Source organism: Myodes glareolus, chromosome 15 (genome assembly GCF_982192425.1).
Source record: "Myodes glareolus chromosome 15, mMyoGla1.1, whole genome shotgun sequence".
Classification (NCBI taxonomy): Eukaryota; Metazoa; Chordata; class Mammalia; order Rodentia; family Cricetidae; genus Myodes; species Myodes glareolus.
In genome coordinates, this window is record NC_142040.1 from 27,598,458 (window position 1) to 27,612,499 (window position 14,042).

The 14,042-nt window shown below is 40.8% G+C and overlaps 1 protein-coding gene across 5 annotated transcripts in view; it reads right to left on the reverse strand.

Moving 5' to 3' along the window:
* Bdp1 (BDP1 general transcription factor IIIB subunit) overlaps window positions 1-10,078 on the reverse strand; it is an 88,877-nt gene extending 78,799 nt beyond the window's left edge. For all 5 annotated transcript variants that reach the window (XM_048441557.3, XM_048441558.3, XM_048441559.3 and 2 more), the window contains exons 1-4: window positions 9,665-10,078; window positions 5,757-6,033; window positions 3,333-3,442; window positions 1,913-1,972 (exon numbers count right to left, since the gene is read on the reverse strand). In XM_048441557.3, coding sequence (XP_048297514.2) covers window positions 1,913-1,972; window positions 3,333-3,442; window positions 5,757-6,033; window positions 9,665-9,882 — 665 coding nt within the window. In that variant the 5' untranslated portion in view covers window positions 9,883-10,078. The remainder of the gene's footprint in view (window positions 1-1,912; window positions 1,973-3,332; window positions 3,443-5,756; window positions 6,034-9,664) is intronic.
* Between the last annotated feature and the right edge of the window lie 3,964 nt (window positions 10,079-14,042).

Below are 14,042 nucleotides of genomic sequence, written 5' to 3' on the forward strand. Positions count from 1 at the left end.
GTGTGAGCAGTGTTCTCCCTTCATATATATGTCTGCATACCAGAAGAGAACACTAGATCTCATTACAGATGGCTGTGAGCCAACACATGGTTGCTGGTAATTGAACCCAGGACCTCTGGAAGAAAAGTCAGAGCTCTTAACCTCTGAGTCATCTCTCCAGCACCTCATTTGAGGTTTTTACTACTTAAAGCTACTGTTTTTGTACAACAAACAACTCCATTTGCTGGGCATAGCAGTGCAGGCCTTTAGTCCTAGCACTCAGAGTCAGGGTTGGTCTCTGTAAGTTCAGGGCTCAGCATGATCAACATAGCAAGTTCTAAACTAGTCAAGGCTACATAGTGAGACCCTGAATCATAATTTCCAATTTGAACATCTTTAATATAAAACTCATGGGGCCAATGAGATAAGATGGCTCAGCTGATAAAGGCACTTGTTACCAAGTCTGACAACCTGTGTCCAATACATGAAACCCAAATGTTAGAAGGAGAACTGATCCTCAGGCTGTCCTATGACCTCCACAAGTTATGGCACTCAGATGTACACATAGGCACAAATATACATGTATAAATGTAAATCATAATATCAGTCAATTACATATATATTACACAAATACTATAACCCTTTCATTATGAAAGTATGTAAGTGTGTGTGTGTGTGGTTTTGAGACAGGTTCTCCCTATGTACCTGCTGTATGGCAATTTCCTATAGAGCCTTCTCAGTGGGTGAGAAGCTTAAGACATGGGATGTGCCCAGAGAAGCTTGTTAAGCTCAGGAGCTAACAACTCAAAGACTTCAGGAAGTCCCTAAAACTGACCTTCCCTCTCCACGTGCATATAAGCAGTAAAGACTCTGAGAACCCCTCTTGGATAAGCCAAGCCACCTAGAAGAGAGTGGACCAATGGAGCTGTGATGTCTAAAAGACACTCTCCCACCTGCTGAACTGCCTTCAGGCTGTGCAATTGCCAGGTTCTCAGCTTTCATGAGTCATTGCCCAAGTTGGGTTGGGCTCTGATGATGCAGCTGTCTTTGAAATGAGTAACCTCTCACTCATATTCCTGACAATGAACACCCACAAAATTCATTGGTTCACCAAGCTGGTATCCTTATGGGTCTGTGGCCGGCCCCTTACCTGGGACAAGTAGACATTTATTCACATCTCTCCAGGAATGTCACACATCAGTAGTCCACACTGGCCTTGAACTTGAGATTCTCCCGCCTCAGCCTCTCAAGGACTGAGGTTAGACACATGAGTTACCATGACCAGCTACAGCTTCTGTATTTCTTTTCTATTTTTTTTCTTTTTTGAGAGAGTGTTTCTCTATTAGCCTTGGCTACCCCTAATAGCTTCTATTCTTAAATGAGTCTATTTTCAGGAGCCAATCAAATGTAAATACTACAACAGAAAGATTCATTTGAGGCTGGGGATAGGAGTGTTCCATGGATAAACTGTTTATGCAGAAGCATGAGGAATTGAGTTTGGATCCTCAAAACCCATGTAAAAGATGGACAGGCCTAGTGGGCAGCATTCAAAAATCATAGACAACGGATTTCGATGATAAGCTGACTAGATAAGTCAAAATCAGCAAGAAACCTTGCCTCCATCCAGAGTAACTGAGTAAGACAAGTACATGTGCCTACACAAAACACACATGTATAAACACACAACACTGCACCTACAAGAAAAGAAAGGAAGAGAGGAAGGGGAGGGGAAGGGAGAAAGAGAGAGAGAGAAAAGGAAAGAAGGAAAAAGAAAGGGGGAAAAAGGAAGGAAGGACATTAGACTTCATTTTAAAAGTGTATCCAGAGGTGGGTGTAACTCAGTGGTGAGGCACCTGAGTCCCAATTTCGTGCCCAGCAACAACAGAAAAGCACCTAAAAAACATATTGTAAAAGAGCAAGATAAGATGCTCACTCTCTTGCCGGGGTAGGAGTCAAGGATTTTTCGGTTTTCTTTTCTTGTTCCACTGAAGAACTGTGAAGTGCAAATAAAAGAATACTTTTAAATAAATTGATATTTTATCAATTCTATCTATAGAATTATATCTATAATTATATCAATTATATCTATAACCAAAAAATTACCTTAGCTTCTATTTTTATGTTTTCTTTTTATTTTATGAGCATTACTGTTTTATCATGGGTGTTGGATTCACTGGAGCTGGAGTTACAGACAGTTGTGAGCTGCCGTGTGGGTGCTGGGAATTGAACCCAGGTCCTCTGGAAGAGCAGTCAGTGCTCTTAACCACTGAGCCATCTCTCCAATATACTAAAACATCTCATTAAAACGTTCAGCAATCATTTTTCCCTGTGCCTAGGAAATGAGCTCAGTGAAGGCTGAGAATGAACTTGATTCCCAGCACACATCCCAACCGAAATAAATAGATAAATGGGAAGAATTTTTTTGGCCAAAAACTCATCAAGTACCAGTATCTGCTGGGGCCTAAATCAGAAATATTTTTACCCCCTAATTCCTTAGTGAAGAGAGACTCTCAGCTCTAGGAAATGAAGCAACCTAGGTGGCTCATCTCCAGTGGATAGCTGTCAAACTCAAACTTATGTTTCTTGCCCTTCCTTCAATGAAGTCAAAAAAGACCGGGTGAACGTAAAAGACGTTTACACTGAAGAAATACGCTAATTCCATATCCTACACCACCAATATCATAATGAGCAGATTTCCAGGATTTCTACCTTCTCTCTCAGGCTAACTTTAATTCAATAATTAAAGCTTTGTTCATGATGAACTTGTTACTCAAATTGTACTGTTACTAATGTATAGGGCATAAAAACTAAAGATTCCTTTCTATAGCATTATAGTACATAAGAAATAGAAGTTACACACTATCCTGATAACAACAAAGGATTCCCTTTTCATCTTGGAGATAAAGGAAGGGCATCACTGACATCCCAGAAAGAAGTCACTTGATAGAGCACGACATTGAGTGCCGCACATGGGAAGAGCATCAGCTCAGACCTCAGGACCCCAGGAGAAGACTCTATCTATACTCATTTTGTTAGGAATTTTATCAACAAAGAAATTTTTGGTTTTCTTTTCTTGTTCCACTGAAGAACTGTTAATTGCAAATAAAAGAATACCTTTAAAGAAATTGATATTTTATCAATTCTATCTATAGAATTATATCTATAATTATATCAATTATATCTATAACCAATTATCTTAGCTTCTATTTTTATGTTTTCTTTTTATTTTATGTGCATTACTGTTTTATCATGGGTGTTGGGTTCACTGGTTCTAAAAAACATGAAACTGTACTCTAAAAGTGCCATATTACTATATACCCAATGAAATTAAAGCATAAATAAATCTTACTTACGTCATTGGATTGTTATCTGGCAGGTAATATATGAAGTCTCTCATGGTCATTTTTGAACGATCTGGTGGCCTCTGGCTTTCATTTGTAGCAAACTTGTTTTTCCATTGTTTCTATATATGGAGATTTTATAAACAAAATAATTTCAGACACACTAAACTCAAATACACAACCCACTGACTTAAAGTGCTTTAATATTATTATAATTATACCTAATTTTAAGAAATAATTTATAACCTGAATATTGTATTATACAATACCCTTAGTAGTTTTTCTTTTTCCTTAGTAGCATTTTAAAATAAAGCAGAATTAGAGGTTTATTATAGATATCTTATGATGATGTAATTTGACTTGTGTGTATGCACGCATGGTTGAGCATGGGCAGATGTGTCCATGCCCCATGGAGGCCAGAAAAGGCCACTGAGTGTCGCCCTATATCACTCTCTACTTAAAGTCTTTTGAGGCAAGGGCTTACATCTTAGCTAGAGTAGAAATCAGCAAGACCCAATGATCCTAGCCCATCTCAGGGGTGAGATTATAGTCATTGTGGGATGCCCAACTTGTTACACTGGTGCTGGGTCCAAGATCATAAAGCAAGCACGTTTAACCAGTGAACCACCTCTCCAAACCCTTATCTTAATTAAAGATATTTTACTATGGGCTTCACAGCAAGAGTTAAGATGGAGAGGCACTCTGAAGACAGTTAACATACCTAAGAGAACACGGATAAAAGTTTCTCAAAGATGAGTCACCTCTTAACAGTTTTTAAAATCCAAGAAGTTGGGAGCTGGGGAGATGGCTCAGCAGATAAGAGCACTCACTGCTCTTCCAAAGATCCTGAGTTCAAAATTCCCAGCAACCACATGGTGGCTCACAGCCATCTACAGTGAGATCAGGTGCCCCCTTCTGACATAAAGTCATACATGCAGATAGAGTATTCATATACATCAAAATAAATAAATAAATAAATAAATGAAAAAAATCCAAGAAATTGGCACTAGATAAAAAGCTCAGCGTATACAATTCTGTTTATCAGAGCTAGGAACATGGCTCAGTGTTAAAGCACCTGCCTCGCATATATAAGGTCCTGAGTTCAATCCCCAACACTACCAAAATAAGGCGTTCTGTAATTAGCTAAAACAGCTGACATTTGTTGTTCACTACTTTCTAAACCCTAAAACACATTAGCTCTAATGCATTAATAATAAATCTTCAAAATCCTCCAGTGAGGTTTTAGTATCATTATTGGTAGTATTTTACAGAGAAGGAGAAACAGAGATACAAAAAAAGACTAAGCCGCCTAACATCACACTGCTAGTAAGGGATGAAGCCTACATTTCTAACTCCAAAGCCAGCTTTATCACTGTTCCACTGTATACCGTGCCTGATTAAAAGGGATACATATGCACTGCGTAAGTTTTTTGGCCACAGTTCAATTTAAAACATTCACATTTGTTTGATTATACTTATTTTAATTCAAATTACTCCACATCACTTAGACATTTTTATGGAAACTATTTTCATATGCTTGTGTATCTATCTGCATGTTCATAAAAAACTTATTTTTTACTATCACCAAAACTAGTGAAAAATTTAAATGAATAAAATAATTTTAAAATGACTATCAAGAAAAATGTGATGATATAAGATAAGGATGCCTGGGTCAGGAAGATGGTCTTGATTACAGAGTGAGTTACACATTGAGTTAAAGATCATTGCAACTGCCCTCCCCCCAAAAAAACCTGAAAATTAATAGTAATAATAATAAAGTCTATCAGTTGAAAAAAAAAAGTAAATTTACAAGGTTTACTTTGAAGCACAAATAATAAAAACCCAGAGACAAATACTGGGGTTTTGAAGATCAGACAAGCAAAGCAGCCAACCACTAGAAACCTTTTACCTCTGCCAAATATTCAGACCCAAAAGGCAAGATTCTGTCTCCACGAATCCTCAGACTCCATACTCTTCTGAGTTCCTGTCTTTTCCCCTTTACAGTCCTCATTCTGTCCAGCCATACTCCCATACTCCCGTCTCCACCTCCCTAATGCTGGGATTAAAGGCATGGGATCACCTTTGTGTGAGCACTGTTTCTCCTTTATACAGATTCAGTCTTACTTAGCCTAGGGTGGCCTTGAACTCACAGAGATCCCTCTGTCTCCCAAGCCCTGGGATTAAAGGTGTGTGCCACCATGGCCTGGCTGTGTAGCTGACTAGTATGGCTGCTTTGTCCTTTGATCTTCAGGCAAGCTATATTTATTAAAACACAAATAATATACCACTTTATTACGCTGTATTATACAAGATGTTATGTTACACATGAGTCTGGTATTACTTTCCCATCAATTTCAACACATACTTCATTTTCTTCTAAAGCTAAATATAGAAATCTAGCAGGCAGCATCTAAATTTTGAGTTTCTTCAACTTACCTTCTCTTTTCTCAACTCTTCTTTCAGCATCTCTCTCAGTTTCCGGGCCTTGTATATTCGGTATCTATCTGAACACGGGGGCTTGTCTTTAGCTGGAGCAGGGCTGGGCTGCAGAGCATCGTGGTTAACTGTAGACAAGGGTTGACACTGTGAAGAAACACTGATAGTAGGCTTCGCAAGACTAGAAGTGCTTGGCACTCGCTTTCTTCTCTGAGAAACAGTAGAGGATGGTTTGCTGGACTCTTCAACATTATTTTCATCACCAGTCTTTGCATCACTGTTGAAATATAAAAGAAAGAGTGGACATCATGAATCTTATGCTGGTTTTAAAACAGTAAGGTCTCATTAAACAGAAAAAAATGCATAAAACCATGACTTCTCAGATCTATGTTGATTACAACAGAGTTGCAATAAATCACTTATTTAAAACTTTCTTAGCCGAATGTGACAGCTCACACACTATTCTCAGCAAAGGGAAGCTGAGGCAGACAGACTGCCATGAGTCTGAAGCCAAGCAGCTTGAGCTATCTACCAGGTATGACTATCTCAGAACAAAGCAGGGCTGGTGAGAGGGTTAAATGTACTTTTACTCCTCCACAGGACCAGAATAGTTCCCACACTGACATCAAGTGGTGCACAAACAGTTGGAAGTCTAGCTCCATAGATTCCATACTTTTTGTCCTCTGTGGACACCTGCACGCACGTGACATTCACACACACACACACACACACACACACACACACACAATCTTTAAAAGACAAAACATAAATAAAATACTAGTTTTGGTGTATGTAAATTCTAAGGAAATCTGTTTAAGTTAATCTTTTTCAAACTTCAATCCCTAAGCACAACATAAAAAAATTAATAATATGCTGAGCACAAAACAACAACAGCTAAGACACTGAACAAGGCTTAATTAGCAAATTTCTAATAAATAAACGGCTGAGAGGTTTGGAGATTTTTTGTTTTGCTACATGTCTGTAATCACAATACTGAGGAAATGGAAGCAGAAGGATAGGAAAAGTTTACGATCATCCTCAGCAACATACGAGCTGAGGCTAGCTTAGGCTACATGAGACCCTAGCTCAAAAAACAGAAGAAAAAAAAAAGATCTAGTCATATTGACTATGGTATAGATCAGATATAAGTCTCTCAGAAATGGGGCTGGCGTCACGACTCAAGATTAAGGGCACTGGCAGCTCTTCCAGAGAACTTGGGTTTAATTCCCAGAACCCAGATGTAGCTCACAACTGTCTGTAACTCCAGTTCCAGGGAATCTGACATCCTCTTCTAGTTTCCAAGAGCACCAGGCATGCAAGTGGTGCACAAGGGCAAACACCCACATGCAAAAAATTTCTTACAAGCAAAAAGCCAGGCACAGTGTTGTACACCTTCAGTCACATCACAGAGGCAGGCAGATCTCTGAGTTCAAGCCCAGCCTGCTCTACAGAGAGTTACAGGACAGTCATAGAGAAATCCTATCTCAAAAAGCAAAAAAAGAAAGAAAGAAACCAGAGGTGAAGTTGAACAACATTAACATCTATTTCTAATAATGCACTATAGCAGGCAGGATAACTATGGTTGACAATTTTTATCACAAGACTGTTACAGAAAAGATCTGGAATTATCAACACAAAGAAATAATAAACTTTTAACGTGATATACCACACCATGACACATTCCAAATACATACTGAAATAATACAACATACTCCAGAAATAAGTACTATCACTTAACGTTAAAAAGGGAGTATAGGGGCTTGAGAGATGACTCATTGGTTAAGAGCACTGGCTGCTCTTCCAGAGGACCCTGGCTCAATTCCCAGCACCCACATGGCAGCTCACAACTGTCTGTAACTCCATTTCTAAGGGATCTGATACCCTCACATAGACATACATTCATACAGGCAAAACACTAATGCAGATAGATAGATAGGTAGGTAGGTAGGCAGATAGATAGATAGATAGATAGATAGACAGACAGACAGACAGACTGACTGACTGACTGACTGATTTTAGAGAGGGGATATAAATTAACATTTTAAGTCTATTTTTATTTTATCATTACTTCTATATAAAGTTGAAGCTATCTTAACCTCTGGTATAATCTCTCTAAAGACTTTTAATTACTCTTTTCTTAAAGCTGAAGATAGATAAAACTCAATGGTAGGTTGCTTGCCTAATATGCACAAAACTCTGGGGTTCAGCAAAAACTGTGACCCCCTAAAACAATGTAACACATCAACTATTGGCATTTTCTATGTTAAATGCATACTCTGTTGGTTTCTACAACTAGCAAAAACCCAGAACAAAATGATCTCATCAAATAAGGAAAAAGAACTTGGGATGTAGCTAAACTGGTTGAGTGTTTGGTCAATATGCACAGAGGCCTGGCTTCCATCACCAGTGCCACAGGAACCAGGCACAGTGGCACACATCTGCCACTTCAGTATTCAGAAGGTAAAGCAGTGGCATCACGAATTCAAGGGCTTCTTCTCATGCACAGTCAGTTCTAGGCCTGCCTGAGTTACATGAAAATTCTCTCTTAAAAATAAATAGAAAAACTGCTGGACATGGTGGCACATGCTTTTAATCCTAGTACTCAGAAGGCAGAGGTGATGGATCTCTTTGTTCCAGGCAAGTCAAAGATACACAGTGAAATCCTGCCTAAAAAACAAAACAAAAACCAACAACAAATTTATGTGTGTGTGTAAATAATATAGATATCTCAGGACCATGGCCTAAGGGCAATTTATAAACTATCAATCATCATGCATTCCTACAGAGCTAACAAAATCTCCAAACCTCTTTGAGTAAGTAATGACCAATACTGGTATTCTCATTCTAAGTAGAACCTTGGAAATATGGAGAATCGTTGAAATATCAAAACAACACACAGCACCAACTAAGATCACAGAAAAAATGCTGTTGCTATGCAAACATAATTTGTACCATCTCCCTGTCGCTCAACATGATTAGCAGTTTCCTGGCTTCCTCCTCTGTGTAATATAAAAACTGCAATCATTGTACCATCACCTTTCCTTGTTTTGTTTTTTGAGACAGCGTCTACATAACCCTGACTGCTCTACAACTCACTACGTAGACCAGGCTGGCCTCGAACTCACAGAGATCCACCTGCCTCAGCTTCTCGATTGCTAGGACTAAATGCATGCGACACTACACCTGGTTCTCATCACCTTTTTTATGAAATTAGTAAATTTGGGGGAACTACTCTGCCATGTCATGTTCAAAACAGTTCATAAAATCATAATCTCATCTATCAATACTGCCCCAAAGGAGGTACTACTGACATCTAAGAGAGGAATAAATTTTCCCTGAGGACAGCCTACTCTAAATTCTTAAACTAAGAAGTAGAGTCCTGCATTTGAATGTGGTATTTGACGCTAAAGCGAAGCGTCTTAATTCGGGAAACATAGTAACTATAAAGGAGTACACACTCAAACCAAAATAAGCAACCTGAGTCTCTTCCCTTTTGACAAATTCTGCAGGTGTGGCTCAGTGACACGCTTGCCTGACACGCGTGAGGCGCTGGGGTTCAACTGCATCAACGCGTGGAGGGGGGAAAAGAAATTCAAGTAACACTGGTGTTCTCCTTTTAAAAATAAGTATTCACAAGATGAAAATCCCAAACTGCTTTCCGAGTAAAGTGCTCCAGAAGAATTAATTAAATTTTCTAGTGATAGTGTGCCTATTCGTGACTTCAGAATTGTGAAACCTTAATTCCCATCCCTGTAAAAAATGGTCTCCTCGAGAATCATGACAGAATCAGTAGTCACACCTTCTGATCAGGGAATTAAACTGCAGCTAGGAGTGGTTACGTCCAGCTCAAGCCAAAGGCTTGCTGGAGACGAGGTACTCCGTTTCATGCTCGTTCTACAAGACCATACCTGTTTCCGGGAGCCTTTTCCTGGGGCTCCGCTCCCCCGGAAGCCACCGCAGGCACAGGTACATCTGTGGGCTCCGCTGGCTTCGGAGCGGACTCGGTGGCAGGTTCGGGAGGCCTGGGAGCCGCCGGTTCACGCTGGGGATTAGGAGCACCGGAGCCCCTGGCGCCTCCACCAGGCCTGACATTCGGCTTCACGCTAAGGCGTGCCCTGCGGAACATGGCGGAGCCAGGGGGCCGGGAGCGGCGCCTCCACTGCCGCGCTCAGCCCAGAGCCCCGGCCGCTGCCCGAGGGCTCGGACCCTCGCCCTCCCACACAGCCACAATCACCAGCCCAGCGCTGGCTACCGCAATTTCGCGCCCCCTCCGCCTCCTCCGCTCTCCCGCCACCGCCTCCTCTTCATGACCCTGCCACACTGATAGCTAAGTTTCTCCTCCCCGCGGCCCGGCTCGCAAAGAGGCGCCGGAAACCATAGCGTAATCAACCTGCGCCTCGGAGTGACGTCACGCTGCGGGCGCCGGGAACCATAGCAACTGCAACGCTCTGTAGCTTCGGTTACCTGTGAAGCAGAGATTTTGTACTCAAAAGATAGATATTTCTTCTTCTGTAAGACCACGAGAGTTGTTGAAAGAGAGTAGGGAAGCAGCTCGATCTTCAGACTCAAACTTGTAAAACATCCTAACTCCCACACCCCGCCCACGCGGTGCTGGAGTTTGAACCCAAGGTCCCTAGCCTAGCATACTCGGTGTGCACGGTACCACAGAACTTCACCCCCAGCCCACTTACCAGAATCTTTTATGGACTATTAAGGACTATTTGGCTCTCGAGAAGAGCCAAAGTGTGCAAGAATGCAAAGCCTGGTGGTGCATTGGGAGACTTAATCGAGTATGTTACACTTGCATTGGGGAAACCTTTCCTGGAGAAGAGCTGTAAGCAGCTACGGTTCCAGTAACGTTGTGGTACTCCCTGGTTCCCGATCGCCAGGATCCCTTTGTATGCAACCTCCGACGCTTACAGGAAGGTCACGACAAGTTTCAGGTCAGCATGGACTATCTAGCAAAACCTTATCTCAAAAAGACAATAAAATAGTTTGAGGGCAGTGTCTTACCACCAGTTGGTACCCGGAGCGGAGCGTAGATACTGGTTTTGGATTTGAGACAAGGTCTCTTATAGCCAAGACTGGCTTTCAATTCTTGGTCCTCCTGCCTCCTCATGCTGAGTGCTGAGATTACAGGCATACATGTGCTACCATGCCCTGCTAGAAAAAAAGAAAGTTTATGAGTATGGAGGGTTTGTGCTGTGTGTGGGTGCCCAGGGAAGCCAGAGAGTTACAGTTGTTTCTCAGACTCCTGATGTAGCTGTTGGGAACCCAAAAGTGCCCACTGGAACAGCAGGAAATGATTTTAACAACTGAACCATCTCTCTAACGCCCCGTCTCTACTGAGAAATTTTAAATTGAGTAAAACAATTCTTGTGTGAAGAAATGGCAAATGGCTACCTATTGAAAGATAAGCTATGAAACACTTCATAGAAAGACATTCACTAAACGTGCTTTTGTACACTTTAATGTGAACATATCGCCTATCAAAAATTACTATCCTCTAAATTTGCACATTAATGTCAGTATTCTTAATCTGCTTCCAGAGATAGTAAGAAAACAATAAATAAGATATTCTGTATTACAGAGGAGAAAATACAAAACAAAAGAATAAGATATTTAAGAATATTAAATGTAGGCTGGAGAGATGGCTCAGAGGTTAAGAGCACTGCATACTCTTCCAGAGGTCCTGAGTTCAATTCCCAGCAACCACATGGTGTCTCACAACCATCCATAAAGAGTTCTGGTGTCCTCTTCTAGCCTGCAGGCATACATGCTGGTAGAACACTGTATATCTAATAAATAATCTTTTTTTAAAAAATTAAATGTAATGAAAGAGAGTTCAAGGATTATACAATAAGAGTACTGGTGTACTGGCAGTAAGGCCTTTATGATGGGAGAAAAAAATAGGCAGCCCTAAGATTTACTCTGTAGAACTGAAGAATGACAATACTCATTGAATCTGAGACACAAACCCATGACACAGAAAAGCATAAATCTCTATCTTTTTTTAAAGGAAGATATTGTAAGAACATCCTATCTGGGTGTGGTTGAAAGTACCTTGACCCCAATACTTGAGAAACAGAGGTAGGAGGATTGTAAGTTCAAGGTCATCCTCAGTTGTACATTAAGTTCTGAGACAACCTGGGCTACCTGAAATCCTCTCTCTCTCTTTCTCTGTCTCTCTCTCTCTCTTTCACACACACACACACACACACACACACACACACACACACACACGGATGGGAAACCTGAAGGCTGGGAGTGCAGTTCAGTCCTGAGCATTTGCAAGGTCTTGGGATCAGGCAGCAGTACTAAAATATATAAGGATGGTTCAAGAATTTTCAAAATGCTATGTGCATACATGTAATCCCATCACTCAAGAGGCAAAGACAGGGGAATTGCATGAGTTTGAGAATAGACTGTTCTGAATAGCCAGTTCCAGGCCAGCTAAGGTAACACATCAAGATTTCATTAATAAATAAATGAGTGTGAAAGAATACTATGCCGAAGTTACCATGTAGTCCCTGCTGGGACATACAGCAAGTTCCTTCACAAGATCTATCCATAAATCCTGTGTTCCACCCAAGAAACCAAGATGTTGTTACAAGGAAACCAAAATGATTTAGATTTAATGCCCTACGAGCAAGGAGATAAAACAAAAATTTACTTTATAATGATCTTTTCCTTTCTGGTTTTAACAGATATATTTATTTTTATTTTCTATGTATAAGTGAGTTCACTTACATGTATACATGTGTATCTGGTGCCTTGGGAGGTGAGAAAAGAGCATCAGATTCCCTGGTACTGAAGTATGGATTGTTGTGAGCCACTCTGTGGGTCCTGACAATTGCTCTTTACTGCTGAGTCATCTCTCCAGCTCCCCCACACAAACTAAGTTTTACTATTAAATATATCACAAGACAATACACAAGTTGTGAAGTAAGTTGTTAGTGTCACCAGTAACTTTAAAATTCTACAATTCAGAGACAGGAGAGATGATTCCACAGTTAACTTGCTGCTCCATCATGAGGACCACAGTTTGCCTCCCAGCATCCATGTCAGGTAGTTCACAAATGTAAGTCCAGCTCCAAAGGAGCCAACATCCTCTTTTGGCTTCTGAGGTCTCTCTCTCTCTCTCTCTCTCTCTCTCTCTCTCTCTCTCCCCCTCTCTCTTTCTCTCTCTTTCTCTCTCTCTCTCTTTTTCATGTGTGTGCACACAAAATAAATAATGTTCTAGTTTTCTCTAATATTCTCCCCGTATTTCTCTCTAAAACAGAGTTGGGGGTCTCACTGTGTAGCCTTGGCTGTCCTAGAACTATGCTTGGAATGTAGAGCATGCTGCCCTTTAACTCAAATTTATGAGGATTGAGACCTGCCTGTCTCTGCGTGTATAGGGAATATTTTTGTAACCTCACAACTCAAAAAATATAATTTCAGGCACATATTCATTCAAAGAATCCATACATGTATGTATATTGTAACCTCACAACTCAAAAAATATAATTTCAGGCACATATTCATTCAAAGAATCCATACATGTATGTATATATATATGTGTATATACAACCATAGCTTTATATATATATATTAAGCTATGGTTCCTGAGCAGGCTGGGCTAGCCTGAAGCTCAGGAGGTAGCTGTATGAGATTATTGTGTTTGGACAAGAGCAAATACACTCAAAATCCCAAACCAACTATATATATTTTTTGTGTATATGTGGTTTTTCAAGACAGGGTTTCTCTGTGTAACAACGTTGACTGTACTGGAACTTGCTTTGTAGACCAGGCTGGCTTCAAATTCCCAGAGATCCACCTGTCTCTGCCTCACAAGTGTTGGGATTAAAGGTGTGCACCACCACTGTGCGGCAGCTTCCCATTTTTTAAGCAAGAGGGAGACGCTTCTCACTGTGCAGCCCAAGTTAGCCTCAAACGTGCAGTCCTGCCTCAGCCGTCCTAGTGCGAGTAGTACAGTCACACGCCACTACTCTGGCTTCCTCCTCCTCCTCCTACCCTCTTACTATGAATATTTAGGGGTGGGGATTCAAATCCAGGGCTTTGCATGCTCTAAACAAGTGTCTGCCACTGAACTCTATTCCTGATCCACAGATCATCTCTTGTCTCTATACACAACTGGGCCAGAGAGCCTTTTCTCTTGGGTACTCAGGAAAGGTTCACTGAGTAGAAGCACACACGTGATCTGAGCAGTTCTGAGCAAGATAGTGTATGATGTGAGAAGGGCAAGAACTGTGCAAGGTACTCTGGAGTAAAAGAACAATACAT